Source organism: Cyclopterus lumpus, chromosome 1 (assembly GCF_009769545.1).
Source record: "Cyclopterus lumpus isolate fCycLum1 chromosome 1, fCycLum1.pri, whole genome shotgun sequence".
NCBI classification, from domain to species: domain Eukaryota; kingdom Metazoa; phylum Chordata; class Actinopteri; order Perciformes; family Cyclopteridae; genus Cyclopterus; species Cyclopterus lumpus.
Genome location: NC_046966.1, coordinates 26,611,403 through 26,632,432, shown reverse-complemented (window position 1 = coordinate 26,632,432; position 21,030 = coordinate 26,611,403). Strand labels below are relative to the sequence as shown.

The window sequence follows — 21,030 nt, the reverse complement described above, 5'->3', positions numbered from 1 at the left end:
CCCACTAGAGAACTCATAGTACCATATTACCCCACTAGAGAGCTCATAGTACCATATTACCCACTAGAGAACTCATAGTACCATATTACCCCACTAGAGAACTCATAGTACCATATTACCCACTAGAGAGCTCATAGTACCATATTACCCTACTAGAGAACTTATAGTACCAGATTACCCACTAGAGAACTCATAGTACCATATTACCCGACTAGAGAGCTCATAGTACCATATTACCCACTAGAGAGCTCATAGTACCATATTACCCACTAGAGAACTTATAGTACCATATTACCCACTAGAGAGCTCATAGTACCATATTACCCACTAGAGAGCTCATAGTACCATATTACCCCACTAGAGAGCTCATAGTGTACCATATTACCCTACTAGAGAACTCATAGTACCATATTACCCACTAGAGAACTCATAGTACCATATTACCCCACTAGAGAACTCATAGTACCATATTACCCGACTAGAGAGCTCATAGTACCATATTACCCCACTAGAGAACTCATAGTACCATATTACCCCACTAGAGAGGTCATAGTACCATATTACCCACTAGAGAACTCATAGTACCATATTACCCCACTAGAGAACTCATAGTACCATATTACCCCACTAGAGAACTTATAATACCATATTACCCCACTAGAGAACGTATAGTACCATATTACCCACTAGAGAGCTCATAGTACCATATTACCCACTAGAGAGCTCATAGTACCATATTACCCACTAGAGAGCTCATAGTACCATATTACCCACTAGAGAGCTCATAGTACCATATTACCCACTAGAGAACTCATAGTACCATATTACCCACTAGAGAACTCATAGTACCATATTACCCCACTAGAGAGCTCATAGTACCATATTACCCCACTAGAGAACTTATAATACCATATTACCCACTAGAGAACTCATAGTACCATATTACCCACTAGAGAACTCATAGTACCATATTACCCACTAGAGAGCTCATAGTACCATATTACCCCACTAGAGAACTTATAATACCATATTACCCCACTAGAGAATGTATAGTACCATATTACCCACTAGAGAACTCATAGTACCATATTACCCCACTAGAGAATGTATAGTACCATATTACCCCACTAGAGAGCTCATAGTACCATATTACCCCACTAGAGAACTTATAGTACCATATTACCCCACTAGAGAACTTATAATACCATATTACCCCACTAGAGAACGTATAGTACCATATTACCCCACTAGAGAACTTATAGTACCATATTACCCCACTAGAGAACTTATAATACCATATTACCCCACTAGAGAGCTCATAGTACCATATTACCCCACTAGAGAACTTATAATACCATATTACCCTACTAGAGAACTTATAGTACCATATTACCCCACTAGAGAACTTATAATACCATATTACCCTACTAGAGAACGTATAGTACCATATTACCCCACTAGAGAACTTATAATACCATATTACCCTATTAGAGAACTTATAGTACCATATTACCCCACTAGAGAACGTATAGTACCATATTACCCCACTAGAGAACTCATAGTACCATATTACCCCACTAGAGAGGTCATAGTACCATATAACCCACTAGAGAACTCATAGTACCATATTACCCCACTAGAGAACTCATAGTACCATATTACCCCACTAGAGAACTTATAATACCATATTACCCCACTAGAGAACGTATAGTACCATATTACCCCACTAGAGAGCTCATAGTACCATATTACCCACTAGAGAGCTCATAGTACCATATTACCCCACTAGAGAGCTCATAGTACCATATTACCCACTAGAGAACTCATAGTACCATATTACCCACTAGAGAACTCATAGTACCATATTACCCCACTAGAGAGCTCATAGTACCATATTACCCCACTAGAGAACGTATAGTACCATATTACCCCACTAGAGAACGTATAGTACCATATTACCCACTAGAGAGCTCATAGTACCATATTACCCCACTAGAGAACGTATAGTACCATATTACCCACTAGAGAGCTCATAGTACCATATTACCCCACTAGAGAGCTCATAGTACCATATTACCCACTAGAGAACGTATAGTACCATATTACCCACTAGAGAGCTCATAGTACCATATTACCCCACTAGAGAACTCATAGTACCATATTACCCCACTAGAGAACTTATAATACCATATTACCCCACTAGAGAACGTATAGTACCATATTACCCACTAGAGAGCTCATAGTACCATATTACCCACTAGAGAGCTCATAGTACCATATTACCCCACTAGAGAGCTCATAGTACCATATTACCCACTAGAGAACTCATAGTACCATATTACCCCACTAGAGAGCTCATAGTACCATATTACCCCACTAGAGAACTTATAATACCATATTACCCCACTAGAGAACGTATAGTACCATATTACCCCACTAGAGAGCTCATAGTACCATATAACCCTACTAGAGAACGTATAGTACCATATTACCCACTAGAGAGCTCATAGTACCATATTACCTCACTAAAGAGCTCATAGTACCATATTACCCACTAGAGAACGTATAGTACCATATTACCCACTAGAGAACTCATAGTACCATATTACCCACTAGAGAACTCATAGTACCATATTACCCACTAGAGAGCTCATAGTACCATATTACCCTACTAGAGAACGTATAGTACCATATTACCCACTAGAGAGCTCATAGTACCATATTACCCCACTAAAGAGCTCATAGTACCATATTACCCCACTAGAGAACGTATAGTACCATATTACCCCACTAGAGAGCTCATAGTACCATATTACCCACTAGAGAGCTCATAGTACCATATTACCCTACTAGAGAACGTATAGTACCATATTACCCCACTAGAGAGCTCATAGTACCATATTACCCCACTAGAGAGCTCATAGTACCATATTACCCTACTAGAGAACGTATAGTACCATATTACCCACTAGAGAGCTCATAGTACCATATTACCCCACTAAAGAGCTCATAGTACCATATTACCCACTACAGAACTCATAGTACCATATTACCTACTAGAGAACTCATAGTACCATATTACCCCACTAGAGAACTCATAGTACCATATTACCCACTAGAGAGCTCATAGTACCATATTACCCCACTAGAGAACTTATAATACCATATTACCCCACTAGAGAACTTATAATACCATATTACCCCACTAGAGAGCTCATAGTACCATATTACCCCACTAGAGAACTTATAATACCATATTACCCTACTAGAGAACTTATAGTACCATATTACCCCACTAGAGAACTTATAATACCATATTACCCTACTAGAGAACGTATAGTACCATATTACCCCACTAGAGAACTTATAATACCATATTACCCTACTAGAGAACTTATAGTACCATATTACCCCACTAGAGAACGTATAGTACCATATTACCCCACTAGAGAACTCATAGTACCATATTACCCCACTAGAGAGGTCATAGTACCATATAACCCACTAGAGAACTCATAGTACCATATTACCCCACTAGAGAACTCATAGTACCATATTACCCCACTAGAGAACTTATAATACCATATTACCCCACTAGAGAACGTATAGTACCATATTACCCCACTAGAGAGCTCATAGTACCATATTACCCACTAGAGAGCTCATAGTACCATATTACCCCACTAGAGAGCTCATAGTACCATATTACCCACTAGAGAACTCATAGTACCATATTACCCACTAGAGAACTCATAGTACCATATTACCCCACTAGAGAGCTCATAGTACCATATTACCCCACTAGAGAACGTATAGTACCATATTACCCCACTAGAGAACGTATAGTACCATATTACCCACTAGAGAGCTCATAGTACCATATTACCCCACTAGAGAACGTATAGTACCATATTACCCACTAGAGAGCTCATAGTACCATATTACCCCACTAGAGAGCTCATAGTACCATATTACCCACTAGAGAACGTATAGTACCATATTACCCACTAGAGAGCTCATAGTACCATATTACCCCACTAGAGAACTCATAGTACCATATTACCCCACTAGAGAACTTATAATACCATATTACCCCACTAGAGAACGTATAGTACCATATTACCCACTAGAGAGCTCATAGTACCATATTACCCACTAGAGAGCTCATAGTACCATATTACCCCACTAGAGAGCTCATAGTACCATATTACCCACTAGAGAACTCATAGTACCATATTACCCCACTAGTGAGCTCATAGTACCATATTACCCCACTAGAGAACTTATAATACCATATTACCCCACTAGAGAACGTATAGTACCATATTACCCCACTAGAGAGCTCATAGTACCATATAACCCTACTAGAGAACGTATAGTACCATATTACCCACTAGAGAGCTCATAGTACCATATTACCTCACTAAAGAGCTCATAGTACCATATTACCCACTAGAGAACGTATAGTACCATATTACCCACTAGAGAACTCATAGTACCATATTACCCACTAGAGAACTCATAGTACCATATTACCCACTAGAGAGATCATAGTACCATATTACCCTACTAGAGAACGTATAGTACCATATTACCCACTAGAGAGCTCATAGTACCATATTACCCCACTAAAGAGCTCATAGTACCATATTACCCCACTAGAGAACGTATAGTACCATATTACCCCACTAGAGAGCTCATAGTACCATATTACCCACTAGAGAGCTCATAGTACCATATTACCCTACTAGAGAACGTATAGTACCATATTACCCCACTAGAGAGCTCATAGTACCATATTACCCTACTAGAGAACGTATAGTACCATATTACCCACTAGAGAGCTCATAGTACCATATTACCCCACTAAAGAGCTCATAGTACCATATTACCCACTACAGAACTCATAGTACCATATTACCTACTAGAGAACTCATAGTACCATATTACCCCACTAGAGAACTCATAGTACCATATTACCCACTAGAGAGCTCATAGTACCATATTACCCCACTAGAGAACTTATAATACCATATTACCCCACTAGAGAACTTATAATACCATATTACCCCACTAGAGAACTTATAATACCATATTACCCCACTAGAGAACTTATAGTACCATATTACCCCACTAAAGAGCTCATAGTACCATATTACCCACTACAGAACTCATAGTACCATATTACCTACTAGAGAACTCATAGTACCATATTACCCCACTAGAGAACTCATAGTACCATATTACCCACTAGAGAGCTCATAGTACCATATTACCCCACTAGAGAACTTATAATACCATATTACCCCACTAGAGAACGTATAGTACCATATTACCCCACTAGTGAACGTATAGTACCATATTACCCACTAGAGAACTTATAATACCATATTACCCCACTAGAGAACGTATAGTACCATATTACCCCACTAGATAACTTATAATACCATATTACCCCACTAGAGAACGTATAGTACCATATTACCCCACTAGATAACTTTTAGTACCATATTACCCCACTAGAGAACTTATAATACCATATTACCCCACTAGCGAACGTATAGTACCATATTACCCCACTAAAGAACGTATAGTACCATATTACCCCACTAGAGAACTCATAGTACCATATTACCCCACTAGAGAGCTCATAGTACCATATTACCCTACTAGAGAACTCATAGTACCATATTACCCAACTAGAGAGCTCATAGTACCATATTACCCTACTAGAGAACTTATAGTACCATATTACCCCACTCGAGAATGTATAGTACCATATTACCCCACTAGAGAACTCATAGTACCATATTACCCCACTAGAGAGGTCATAGTACCATATTACCCACTAGAGAACTCATAGTACCATATTACCCCACTAGAGAACTCATAGTACCATATTACCCCACTAGAGAACTTTTAATACCATATTACCCCACTAGAGAACGTATAGTACCATATTACCCACTAGAGAGCTCATAGTACCATATTACCCACTAGAGAGCTCATAGTACCATATTACCCCACTAGAGAGCTCATAGTACCATATTACCCACTAGAGAACTCATAGTACCATATTACCCACTAGAGAACTCATAGTACCAAATTACCCCACTAGAGAGCTCATAGTACCATATTACCCCACTAGAGAACTTATAATACCATATTACCCCACTAGGGAACGTATAGTACCATATTACCCACTAGAGAGCTCATAGTACCATATTACCCCACTAGAGAACGTATAGTACCATATTACCCACTAGAGAACTCATAGTACCATATTACCCACTAGAGAACTCATAGTACCATATTACCCACTAGAGAGCTCATAGTACCATATTACCCCACTAGAGAACGTATAGTACCATATTACCCCACTAGAGAACTTATAGTACCATATTACCCCACTAGAGAACTTATAATACCATATTACCCCACTAGAGAGCTCATAGTACCATATTACCCCACTAGAGAACTTATAATACCATATTACCCTACTAGAGAACTTATAGTACCAAATTACCCCACTAGAGAACGTATAGTACCATATTACCCCACTAGAGAACTCATAGTACCATATTACCCCACTAGAGAGGTCATAGTACCATATAACCCACTAGAGAACTCATAGTACCATATTACCCCACTAGAGAACTCATAGTACCATATTACCCCACTAGAGAACTTATAATACCATATTACCCCACTAGAGAACATATAGTACCATATTACCCCACTAGAGAGCTCATAGTACCATATTACCCACTAGAGAGCTCATAGTACCATATTACCCCACTAGAGAGCTCATAGTACCATATTACCCACTAGAGAACTCATAGTACCATATTACCCCACTAGAGAGCTCATAGTACCATATTACCCCACTAGAGAACGTATAGTACCATATTACCCCACTAGAGAACGTATAGTACCATATTACCACTAGAGAGCTCATAGTACCATATTACCCCACTAGAGAACTCATAGTACCATATTACCCACTAGAGAGCTCATAGTACCATATTACCCCACTAGAGAACTTATAATACCATATTACCCCACTAGAGAACTTATAATACCATATTACCCCACTAGAGAGCTCATAGTACCATATTACCCCACTAGAGAACTTATAATACCATATTACCCTACTAGAGAACTTATAGTACCATATTACCCCACTAGAGAACTTATAATACCATATTACCCTACTAGAGAACGTATAGTACCATATTACCCCACTAGAGAACTTATAATACCATATTACCCTACTAGAGAACTTATAGTACCATATTACCCCACTAGAGAACGTATAGTACCATATTACCCCACTAGAGAACTCATAGTACCATATTACCCCACTAGAGAGGTCATAGTACCATATAACCCACTAGAGAACTCATAGTACCATATTACCCCACTAGAGAACTCATAGTACCATATTACCCCACTAGAGAACTTATAATACCATATTACCCCACTAGAGAACGTATAGTACCATATTACCCCACTAGAGAGCTCATAGTACCATATTACCCACTAGAGAGCTCATAGTACCATATTACCCCACTAGAGAGCTCATAGTACCATATTACCCACTAGAGAACTCATAGTACCATATTACCCACTAGAGAACTCATAGTACCATATTACCCCACTAGAGAGCTCATAGTACCATATTACCCCACTAGAGAACGTATAGTACCATATTACCCCACTAGAGAACGTATAGTACCATATTACCCACTAGAGAGCTCATAGTACCATATTACCCCACTAGAGAACGTATAGTACCATATTACCCACTAGAGAGCTCATAGTACCATATTACCCCACTAGAGAGCTCATAGTACCATATTACCCACTAGAGAACGTATAGTACCATATTACCCACTAGAGAGCTCATAGTACCATATTACCCCACTAGAGAACTCATAGTACCATATTACCCCACTAGAGAACTTATAATACCATATTACCCCACTAGAGAACGTATAGTACCATATTACCCACTAGAGAGCTCATAGTACCATATTACCCACTAGAGAGCTCATAGTACCATATTACCCCACTAGAGAGCTCATAGTACCATATTACCCACTAGAGAACTCATAGTACCATATTACCCCACTAGTGAGCTCATAGTACCATATTACCCCACTAGAGAACTTATAATACCATATTACCCCACTAGAGAACGTATAGTACCATATTACCCCACTAGAGAGCTCATAGTACCATATAACCCTACTAGAGAACGTATAGTACCATATTACCCACTAGAGAGCTCATAGTACCATATTACCTCACTAAAGAGCTCATAGTACCATATTACCCACTAGAGAACGTATAGTACCATATTACCCACTAGAGAACTCATAGTACCATATTACCCACTAGAGAACTCATAGTACCATATTACCCACTAGAGAGCTCATAGTACCATATTACCCTACTAGAGAACGTATAGTACCATATTACCCACTAGAGAGCTCATAGTACCATATTACCCCACTAAAGAGCTCATAGTACCATATTACCCCACTAGAGAACGTATAGTACCATATTACCCCACTAGAGAGCTCATAGTACCATATTACCCACTAGAGAGCTCATAGTACCATATTACCCTACTAGAGAACGTATAGTACCATATTACCCCACTAGAGAGCTCATAGTACCATATTACCCCACTAGAGAGCTCATAGTACCATATTACCCTACTAGAGAACGTATAGTACCATATTACCCACTAGAGAGCTCATAGTACCATATTACCCCACTAAAGAGCTCATAGTACCATATTACCCACTACAGAACTCATAGTACCATATTACCTACTAGAGAACTCATAGTACCATATTACCCCACTAGAGAACTCATAGTACCATATTACCCACTAGAGAGCTCATAGTACCATATTACCCCACTAGAGAACTTATAATACCATATTACCCCACTAGAGAACTTATAATACCATATTACCCCACTAGAGAACTTATAATACCATATTACCCCACTAGAGAACTTATAGTACCATATTACCCCACTAAAGAGCTCATAGTACCATATTACCCACTACAGAACTCATAGTACCATATTACCTACTAGAGAACTCATAGTACCATATTACCCCACTAGAGAACTCATAGTACCATATTACCCACTAGAGAGCTCATAGTACCATATTACCCCACTAGAGAACTTATAATACCATATTACCCCACTAGAGAACGTATAGTACCATATTACCCCACTAGTGAACGTATAGTACCATATTACCCACTAGAGAACTTATAATACCATATTACCCCACTAGAGAACGTATAGTACCATATTACCCCACTAGATAACTTATAATACCATATTACCCCACTAGAGAACGTATAGTACCATATTACCCCACTAGATAACTTTTAGTACCATATTACCCCACTAGAGAACTTATAATACCATATTACCCCACTAGCGAACGTATAGTACCATATTACCCCACTAAAGAACGTATAGTACCATATTACCCCACTAGAGAACTCATAGTACCATATTACCCCACTAGAGAGCTCATAGTACCATATTACCCTACTAGAGAACTCATAGTACCATATTACCCAACTAGAGAGCTCATAGTACCATATTACCCTACTAGAGAACTTATAGTACCATATTACCCCACTCGAGAATGTATAGTACCATATTACCCCACTAGAGAACTCATAGTACCATATTACCCCACTAGAGAGGTCATAGTACCATATTACCCACTAGAGAACTCATAGTACCATATTACCCCACTAGAGAACTCATAGTACCATATTACCCCACTAGAGAACTTATAATACCATATTACCCCACTAGAGAACGTATAGTACCATATTACCCACTAGAGAGCTCATAGTACCATATTACCCACTAGAGAGCTCATAGTACCATATTACCCCACTAGAGAGCTCATAGTACCATATTACCCACTAGAGAACTCATAGTACCATATTACCCACTAGAGAACTCATAGTACCAAATTACCCCACTAGAGAGCTCATAGTACCATATTACCCCACTAGAGAACTTATAATACCATATTACCCCACTAGAGAACGTATAGTACCATATTACCCACTAGAGAGCTCATAGTACCATATTACCCCACTAGAGAACGTATAGTACCATATTACCCACTAGAGAACTCATAGTACCATATTACCCACTAGAGAACTCATAGTACCATATTACCCACTAGAGAGCTCATAGTACCATATTACCCCACTAGAGAACGTATAGTACCATATTACCCCACTAGAGAACTTATAGTACCATATTACCCCACTAGAGAACTTATAATACCATATTACCCCACTAGAGAGCTCATAGTACCATATTACCCCACTAGAGAACTTATAATACCATATTACCCTACTAGAGAACTTATAGTACCAAATTACCCCACTAGAGAACGTATAGTACCATATTACCCCACTAGAGAACTCATAGTACCATATTACCCCACTAGAGAGGTCATAGTACCATATAACCCACTAGAGAACTCATAGTACCATATTACCCCACTAGAGAACTCATAGTACCATATTACCCCACTAGAGAACTTATAATACCATATTACCCCACTAGAGAACATATAGTACCATATTACCCCACTAGAGAGCTCATAGTACCATATTACCCACTAGAGAGCTCATAGTACCATATTACCCCACTAGAGAGCTCATAGTACCATATTACCCACTAGAGAACTCATAGTACCATATTACCCCACTAGAGAGCTCATAGTACCATATTACCCCACTAGAGAACGTATAGTACCATATTACCCCACTAGAGAACGTATAGTACCATATTACCACTAGAGAGCTCATAGTACCATATTACCCCACTAGAGAACGTATAGTACCATATTACCCACTAGAGAGCTCATAGTACCATATTACCCCACTAGAGAGCTCATAGTACCATATTACCCACTAGAGAACGTATAGTACCATATTACCCACTAGAGAGCTCATAGTACCATATTACCCCACTAGAGAACTCATAGTACCATATTACCCCACTAGAGAACTTATAATACCATATTACCCCACTAGAGAACGCATAGTACCATATTACCCACTAGAGAGCTCATAGTACCATATTACCCACTAGAGAGCTCATCGTACCATATTACCCCCCTAGAGAACTCATAGTACCATATTACCCCACTAGAGAACTTATAATACCATATTACCCCACTAGAGAACGTATAGTACCATATTACCCACTAGAGAGCTCATATTACCATATTACCCACTAGAGAGCTCATAGTACCATATTACCCCACTAGAGAGCTCATAGTACCATATTACCCACTAGAGAACTCATAGTACCATATTACCCACTAGAGAACTCATAGTACCATATTACCCCACTAGAGAGCTCATAGTACCATATTACCCCACTAGAGAACTTATAATACCATATTACCCCACTAGAGAACGTATAGTACCATATAACCCACTAGAGAGCTCATAGTACCACATTACCCCACTAGAGAGCTCATAGTACCATATTACCCCACTAGAGAACGTATAGTACCATATTACCCACTAGAGAGCTCATAGTACCATATTACCCCACTAGAGAGCTCATAGTACCATATTACCCCACTAGAGAACGTATAGTACCATATTACCCACTAGAGAGCTCATAGTACCATATTACCCCACTAGAGAACTTATAATACCATATTACCCTACTAGAGAACTTATAGTACCATATTACCCCACTAGAGAACGTATAGTACCATATTACCCCACTAGAGAACTCATAGTACCATATTACCCCACTAGAGAGGTCATAGTACCATATAACCCACTAGAGAACTCATAGTACCATATTACCCCACTAGAGAACTCATAGTACCATATTACCCCACTAGAGAACTTATAATACCATATTACCCCACTAGAGAACGTATAGTACCATATTACCCCACTAGAGAGCTCATAGTACCATATTACCCACTAGAGAACTCATAGTACCATATTACCCCACTAGAGAGCTCATAGTACCATATTACCCCACTAGAGAACGTATAGTACCATATTACCCCACTAGAGAACGTATAGTACCATATTACCACTAGAGGGCTAATAGTACCATATTACCACACTAGAGAACGTATAGTACCATATTACCCACTAGAGAGCTCATAGTACCATATTACCCCACTAGAGAGCTCATAGTACCATATTACCCACTAGAGAACGTATAGTACCATATTACCCACTAGAGAGCTCATAGTACCATATTACCCCACTAGAGAACTCATAGTACCATATTACCCCACTAGAGAACTTATAATACCATATTACCCCACTAGAGAACGTATAGTACCATATTACCCACTAGAGAGCTCATAGTACCATATTACCCACTAGAGAGCTCATAGTACCATATTACCCCACTAGAGAGCTCACAGTACCATATTACCCACTAGAGAACTCATAGTACCATATTACCCACTAGAGAGCTCATAGTACCATATTACCCTACTAGAGAACGTATAGTACCATATTACCCACTAGAGAGCTCATAGTACCATATTACCCCACTAGAGAGCTCATAGTACCATATTACCCACTAGAGAGCTCATAGTACCATATTACCCTACTAGAGAACGTATAGTACCATATTACCCCACTAGAGAGCTCATAGTACCATATTACCCCACTAGAGAACGTATAGTACCATATTACCCACTAGAGAGCTCATAGTACCATATTACCCCACTAGAGAGCTCATAGTACCATATTACCCACTAGAGAGCTCATAGTACCATATTACCCTACTAGAGAACGTATAGTACCATATTACCCACTAGAGAGCTCATAGTACCATATTACCCCACTAAAGAGCTCATAGTACCATATTACCCACTAGAGAACTCATAGTACCATATTACCCACTAGAGAACGTATAGTACCATATTACCCACTAGAGAACTCATAGTACCATATTACCCACTAGAGAACTCATAATACCATATTACCCACTAGAGAGCTCATAGTACCATATTACCCACTAGAGAGCTCATAGTACCATATTACCCCACTAAAGAGCTCATAGTACCATATTACCCCACTAGAGAACGTATAGTACCATATTACCCCACTAGAGAGCTCATAGTACCATATTACCCCACTAGAGAGCTCATAGTACCATATTACCCACTAGAGAGCTCATAGTACCATATTACCCTACTAGAGAACGTATAGTACCATATTACCCCACTAGAGAGCTCATAGTACCATATTACCCCACTAAAGAGCTCATAGTACCATATTACCCACTAGAGAACTCATAGTACCATATTACCCACTAGAGAACTCATAGTACCATATTACCCACTAGAGAACTCATAGTACCATATTACCCCACTAGAGAACTCATAGTACCATATTACCCACTAGAGAGCTCATAGTACCATATTACCCCACTAGAGAACTTATAATACCATATTACCCCACTAGAGAACTTATAGTACCATATTACCCCACTAGAGAGCTCATAGTACCATATTACCCCACTAGGGAACGTATAGTACCATATTACCCCACTAGAGAACTTATAATACCATATTACCCCACTAGAGAGCTCATAGTACCATATTACCCACTAGAGAACTCATAGTACCATATTACCCCACTAGAGAACGTATAGTACCATATTACCCCACTAGAGAGCTCATAGTACCATATTACCCACTAGAGAACTCATAGTACCATATTACCCCACTAGAGAACTTATAATACCATATTACCCACTAGAGAACTTATAATACCATATTACCCCACTAGAGAACTTATAATACCATATTACCCACTAGAGAACTTATAATACCATATTACCCCACTAGAGAACTTATAATACCATATTACCCCACTAGAGAACTTATAATACTTTGACTTCATGATGCAGACTTCATGACTTCCTGCTGCAGCCAGGAACTCACCCCCTCCCTTCTCTCCTCCTGCTCCTCCTCCTGCTCCTCCTGCTCCTCCTCCTCCTCCTCCTCCTCCTCCTCACTGCAGTCCGTCACAGTGCAGCAGACTGCAGTCTCTCTCCTTCATCACACTCCTCCTCACACGCGGTTCCGGGACAATGTGAGTACCTGCCCTCATGTATTGTACTTATGATAATAATAATAATAATAATAATAATAATAATAATAATAATAATAATAATAATTATTATTATTATTATTATTATTATTATCATTATTTTTATTATTATTATTATTATTATTATTATTATTATTATTATTATTATAATAACTATGCATTTAATAAATATCACCAGGCGACAATGTTTCAGCACAGCTGTTGTTTACGTCGGGGACTTTCCTGCAGAGTCACGTCGGTAACGTTTGACACGTGAGCAATTTAACGGCTGTGACACCGGAACCTGGAGGTCGAGTAGACGGTCAGGGTGTGATGAAGAGGATGTCGGTGTGATGAAGAGGATGTCGGTGTGATGAAGAGGATGTCGGTGTGATGAAGAGGATGTCGGTGTGATGAAGAGGACGTCGGTGTGATGAAGAGGACGTCGGTGTGATGAAGAGGATGTCGGTGTGATGAAGAGGTCGTCGGTGACCTCAAAACGCCTTTGATGTGGAGAAGAGGATGATGATGATGCAGCAGATCTCTCTTTGCAGCAGAACGTGTCTCATTTCATCTCTGCAGTGCACCTGCGCGCACACGCCTGCGCGCACACGCCTGCGCGCACACGCCTCTTTTTTTAAAGATCGAAATTGTTCGGATTGTAGACTTCAGTAGTAACACCACTATATAAGTACTAAAGTATTAGCATCTTTATAAAGTAAAAGTAGTCATTCTGAGGAATAATCTATATTGTATTGATGTATTTGTGTTTACAGCTGCTACTTTTATAATAATAATTAATGTCCCCCCCCCCCCCCCCCCAGGGCTCTCCTCCCAGCCTGGCTGCTGCTGGCTGTCGTGCTCTCAGCTGATGGAAGTGTTGGGTGAGTTGACCAGAGACACACTGTGTGAGGTACTTTAGTGTACTTTAGTGTACTTTAGTGTACTTGAAGGGCTGATTGCAGGTTGTGTTGGAGGTACTTTAGTGTACTCTTAGTGTACTTTAGTGTACTTGAAGGGCTGATTGCAGGTTGTGTTGGAGGTACTTTAGTGTACTTGAAGGGCTGATTGCAGGTTGTGTTGGAGGTACTTTAGTGTACTTGAAGGGCTGATTGCAGGTTGTGTTGGAGGTACTTTAGTGTACTTGAAGGGCTGATTGCAGGTTGTGTTGGAGGTACTTTAGTGTACTTGAAGGGCTGATTGCAGGTTGTGTTGGAGGTACTTTAGTGTACTTGAAGGGCTGATTGCAGGTTGTGTTGGAGGTACTTTAGTGTACTTCTACACTAGAAACAAGAATACCATTATATTCAACTCATTTCCACCTCTTCTGAAGCTGCTGTCTGTTCTCTTCAAACACAACCAGTGGTTTAACCTCCATCGGTTAGTATGCTAGTTAGAAGGTTGGTTAGTATGTTGGTTAGTTACTGAGTTAGTATGCTAGTTAGTTAGGTAGGTAGATAGGTATATAGTTAGTTAGGTAGTTAGTATGCTAGTTAGTTAGGTAGGTATATAGTTAGGTAGGTAGTTAGTATGCTAGTTAGTTATTATGTTAGTTAGTTAGTTAGTTAGTTAGTTAGTTAGTTAGGTAGGTAGGTAGGTAGATAGGTATATAGTTAGTTAGGTAGTTAGTATGCTAGTTAGTTATTATGTTAGTTAGTTAGTTAGTTAGTTAGGTAGGTAGGTAGATAGGTAGATAGGTATATAGTTAGTTAGGTAGTTAGTATGCTAGTTAGTTAGGTAGGTATATAGTTAGGTAGGTAGTTAGTATGCTAGTTAGTTATTATGTTAGTTAGTTAGTTAGTTAGTTAGTTAGTTAGGTAGGTAGGTAGATAGATAGGTATGTAGTTAGGTAGGTAGTTAGTATGCTAGTTAGTTATTATGTTAGTTAGTTAGTTAGTTAGGTAGGTAGGTAGGTAGGTAGGTAGATAGGTATGTAGTTAGGTAGGTAGTTAGTATGCTAGTTAGTTAGGTAGGTATATAGTTAGGTAGGTAGTTAGTATGGTAGTTAGTTATTATGTTAGTTAGGTAGGTAGATAGGTATATAGGTATATAGTTAGGTAGGTAGTTAGTATGCTAGTTAGTTATTATGTTAGTTAGTTAGGTAGGTAGTATGTTTGTGTGTTAGTTAGTTAGTTACTAGGTAGGTAGATAGGTATGTAGTTAGTTAGTCAGGTAGTTAGTCAGGAATTTAGTTAGGTAGGTAGGTAGTAAGTTAGTTAGGTAAGTAGGTAGGTAGTAAGTTAGTTAGGTAGTAAGTTAGTTAGTTAGGTAGGTAGGTAGGTCGTTAGTTAGTTAGATAGTTAGGTAGTAGTTATGTAGTTAGCTAGGTAGTTAGTTAGTTAGGTAGTTCAGTAGTTAGTTAGTTAGTTAGTTAGTTAATTAGTTAGTTAATTAATTAGTTAGTTAGTTAGGTCATTAGTTAGTTAGTTAGTTAGGTAGTTCATTAGTTAGTTAGTTAAGTAGGTCATTAGTTAGTTAGGTAGTTCATTAGTTAGTTAGTTAAGTAGGTCATTAGTTAGTTAATTAGTTAGTTAGTTAGGTCATTAGTTAGTTAGTTAGTTAGGTAGTTCATTAGTTAGTTAGGTCATTAGTTAGTTAGGTAGTTCATTAGTTAGTTAGTTAAGTAGGTCATTAGTTAGTTAGGTAGTTCATTAGTTAGATAGTTAAGTAGGTCATCGGTTAGTTAGTTAATTAGTTAGTTAGTTAGGTAGTTCATTTGTTAGTTAGTTAAGTAGGTCATTAGTTAGTTAGTTAGGTAGGTCGTCAGTTAGTTAATTAGTTAGTTAGTTAGGTCATTAGTTAGTTAAGTAGGTCATTAGTTAGTTAGTTAGGTCGGTAAGTTGGTATGTTGTTAGTCAGTTAGTGTGTGACAGTGTTTTAGGAAAGGAATATCCAGACGTGAGTTCTCTCTCCGACAGCCCGAGCACCAACAGCAGCTTCTGCACCGAGTCAAAGGAATGTCTGGAATATCTTCTGGTCTGCAAAACGGACGAGTACGAGGTGAGTGAACCTCCAGCAGACAGCAGGACACCTTCATCCAGCGGGTCGGTCTGACTGTGTCTGTGTGTGTGTGTGTCCAGGTGCGGCACTACAGCCCCACCCGCTGGGTGTCCACCGACGCCGAGGCCTATTTCATGGGCGTGGGTGCAGCCATGGCCTTCAGGAGACTTTTCCAGTACATCAATGGAGCCAACGAGGGAGGTGAGGACACCTGAAGGCGTGTGTGTGTGTTCATTCTGTGTGTGTGTGTTCATTCTGTGTGTGTGTGTGTGTTCATTCTGTGTGTGTGTGTGTTCATTCTGTGTGTGTGTGTGTGTGTGTGTTCATTCTGTGTGTGTGTTCATTCTGTGTGTGTGTGTGTGTGTGTTCATTCTGTGTGTGTGTGTTCATTCTGTGTGTGTGTGTGTGTGTGTTCATTCTGTGTGTGTGTTCATTCTGTGTGTGTGTGTTCATTCTGTGTGTGTGTGTGTTCATTCTGTGTGTGTGTGTGTGTGTGTTCATTCTGTGTGTGTGTTCATTCTATGTGTGTGTGTGTGTGTGTTCATTCTGTGTGTGTGTGTGTGTTCATTCTGTGTGTGTGTGTGTTCATTCTGTGTGTGTGTGTGTGTGTGTTCATTCTGTGTGTGTGTTCATTCTGTGTGTGTGTGTGTGTGTGTGTGTGTTCATTCTGTGTGTGTGTGTTCATTCTGTGTGTGTGTGTGTGTGTGTTCATTCTGTGTGTGTGTTCATTCTGTGTGTGTGTGTGTGTGTGTGTTCATTCTGTGTGTGTGTGTTCATTCTGTGTGTGTGTGTGTGTTCATTCTGTGTGTGTGTGTTCATTCGGTGTGTGTGTGTGTGTGTGTTCATTTTGTGTGTGTGTGTGTTCATTCTGTGTGTGTGTGTGTGTGTGTGTGTGTTCATTCTGTGTGTGTGTGTTCATTCTGTGTGTGTGTGTGTGTTCATTCTGTGTGTGTGTGTTCATTTTGTGTGTGTGTGTGTGTGTTCATTTTGTGTGTGTGTGTTCATTCTGTGTGTGTGTGTGTGTTCATTCTGTGTGTGTGTGTGTTCATTCTGTGTGTGTGTGTTCATTCTGTGTGTGTGTGTGTTCATTCTGTGTGTGTGTGTGTTCATTCTGTGTGTGTGTGTTCATTCTGTGTGTGTGTTCATTCTGTGTGTGTGTGTGTGTTCTTTCTGTGTGTGTGTGTTCATTCTGTGTGTGTGTGTGTGTGTTCATTCTGTGTGTGTGTGTTCATTCTGTGTGTGTGTGTGTGTGTGTGTGTTCATTCTGTGTGTGTGTGTGTGTGTTCATTCTGTGTGTGTGTGTGTTCATTCTGTGTGTGTGTTCATTCTGTGTGTGTGTGTGTGTTCATTCTGTGTGTGTTCATTCTGTGTGTGTGTTTTCATTCGGTGTGTGTGTGTGTGTGTGTTCATTCTGTGTGTGTGTGTTCATTCTGTGTGTGTGTGTGTGTTCATTCGGTGTGTGTGTGTGTGTGTTCATTCTGTCTGTGTTCATTCGGTGTGTGTGTGTTCATTCTGTGTGTGTGTTCATTCTGTGTGTGTGTGTGTGTGTTCATTCTGTGTGTGTGTTCATTCTGTGTGTGTGTGTGTGTGTGTTCATTCTGTCTGTGTGTTCATTCTGTGTGTGTGTGTGTGTGTGTTCATTCTGTGTGTGTGTGTTCATTCTGTGTGTGTGTGTGTGTGTTCATTCTGTGTGTGTGTTCATTCTGTGTGTGTGTGTTCATTCTGTGTGTGTGTGTGTGTGTGTGTTCATTCTGTGTGTGTGTGTGTGTGTGTTCATTCTGTCTGTGTGTTCATTCTGTGTGTGTGTGTGTGTGTGTGTTCATTCTGTGTGTGTGTTCATTCTGTGTGTGTGTGTGTGTGTTCATTCTGTGTGTGTGTTCATTCTGTGTGTGTGTGTGTGTGTTCATTCTGTGTGTGTGTTCATTCTGTGTGTTCATTCTGTGTGTGTGTGTGTGTGTGTGTTCATTCTGTGTGTGTGTGTGTGTGTTCATTCTGTGTGTGTGTGTTCATTCGGTGTGTGTGTGTGTGTGTGTGTTCATTCTGTGTGTGTGTGTGTTCATTCTGTGTGTGTGTGTGTGTGTGTGTGTAGGCTTCCAGATGGAGATGACCGCTCCAGTCCTGGTGAAGATCCCAGAGGAGACCAGGATGTGGGAGCCGGCCGTGTACTCGCTCGGCTTCCCGCTGCCGGCGGCCTATCAGGAGAAGCCGCCGGCGCCCACCAGCAACAAGGTGAGCCGCCGGGCATCGAGCTGACGAGCTCTGGTGTGTGTTCATTCTGTGTGTGTGTGTGTGTGTGTGTGTGTGTTCATCTGGTGTGTTTCACTCAGCAGAATAGATCCTAAAAGACTCGGGTATGAATCTCAAAGAACACAACGAAGCCACGTTTATGTTATGAAGCCACAACAAACAGATTTGTTATGAGTCTGAATTCTGGTTTTGTCGGGACGGTCAGCGTGAGGAAGTGCTAGGCTATGCTAAGCTAGGCTAGGCTATGCTATGCTAACATTGTAGCTGCTCCCTTAACACTCAACACATGGTGATAGTTATTGTTTATAATGACTATCATCATGTACTGACAGACCGTGTGAATTAAAGGTATACACACGTTCCGTTGCCTCTCTCAGTATCTAGTCCTCTGTCTCCTCACAGCTGTACTTCTCTGAGATGCCTGAGATGGACGTGTACGTGAGGAGTTATGGCGGCTGGATGCTGTCCGTCACCTCCAGGCTTCACGCCCACCTGCTGACCGAGGAACTGGGCAGAGTGGGAGCGTCCTACAACCACAGCTACCACTACGGAGTGGGCTACGACAGGTTGGTGCTTATGAAGCTCTACAAGCTTCATAATCAGTTTATTGCCCAGTCTGAGTTATGAGGACTCGTAAAGCTACATATTGCTTTATAACACATTATAATGAACGTAATACATTATATTCACTTTTATAATGTTAGACAGTGTTGTAATATAATTACTGAGCTAGAAGAAGATACAATACATTACATTCTGCTTATAACTTATAACTTATACAAAGGAAATATCATGAAAACACTAAACAGGGTATTATGATGCTTGACCTTATAACTCCTTATAAAATGCTTTATAATGAGTTATAATTAGTTTTATAAAGCATCATGAATATGTATGAATACCTTTAGGGCTCGATATTGTTCACCAGTACCCTGAAAGTTAAGTTAATAACACATTATATATGTTTATAATATATTATAAGTATGTTAATAACACATTATATATGTTTATAATATATTATAAGTATGTTAATAGCACATTATATGTTTATAATGTATTATAAGTATGTTAATAACAATATATATGTTTACAACACAATATATGTTTATAATGCATTTACTATAACTATGTTTATAAAGTAGTATATTGATAATAATAATAATTATTGTGTGTGTGTGTGTGTGTGTGTGTGTGTGTGTGTAGTCCCTTGAAGCTGCTGAACCGGCACAATGAGGTCTGGTATGTGTCCGAGGGGGAGCTGGTCTGCACAGACCCACAAGAGCCCACCCCTGCACACACACCCAGACCGACTGTCACCAACTCCCCCTCAGACTCCCCATCTGAGCCCCTTCCACACACTCTCTCCCCCTCCCCCCCCCCCTCCAACCTCTCCTCATACGTAGCATCCAACTCCTCTTTTCAGACGCCCTCCGACAGCCCCGCCCTCCCCCCGTCCAATGCCCCGCCCAGTCCTTCTTCCAACCGGCCCGCCGCCGCCGCGTTCAGCCACCCCCCCACCTCCGCCCAGATCTCGCTGGACCCGACCAGCAGCAACGCCTCGGCCGTCCCGTCCCCGGAGCCCCGGGCCGGCGGCGCCCCGTGGAACAGCACGGCCTCGCTGTGA

General features: G+C 40.2%; 1 protein-coding gene across 1 annotated transcript; it reads left to right on the top strand.

The window, feature by feature from the left end:
• Nucleotides 1-14,612: 14,612 nt before the first annotated feature.
• Nucleotides 14,613-21,030, top strand: soul5l (heme-binding protein soul5, like). The gene is made up of 7 exons (XM_034538923.1): nucleotides 14,613-14,623; nucleotides 14,984-15,043; nucleotides 17,078-17,159; nucleotides 17,240-17,360; nucleotides 19,249-19,388; nucleotides 19,809-19,972; nucleotides 20,610-21,030. The coding sequence occupies exons 1-7, from the start codon at nucleotides 14,613-14,615 to the stop codon at nucleotides 21,028-21,030; spliced, it is 999 nt and encodes a 332-aa protein (XP_034394814.1).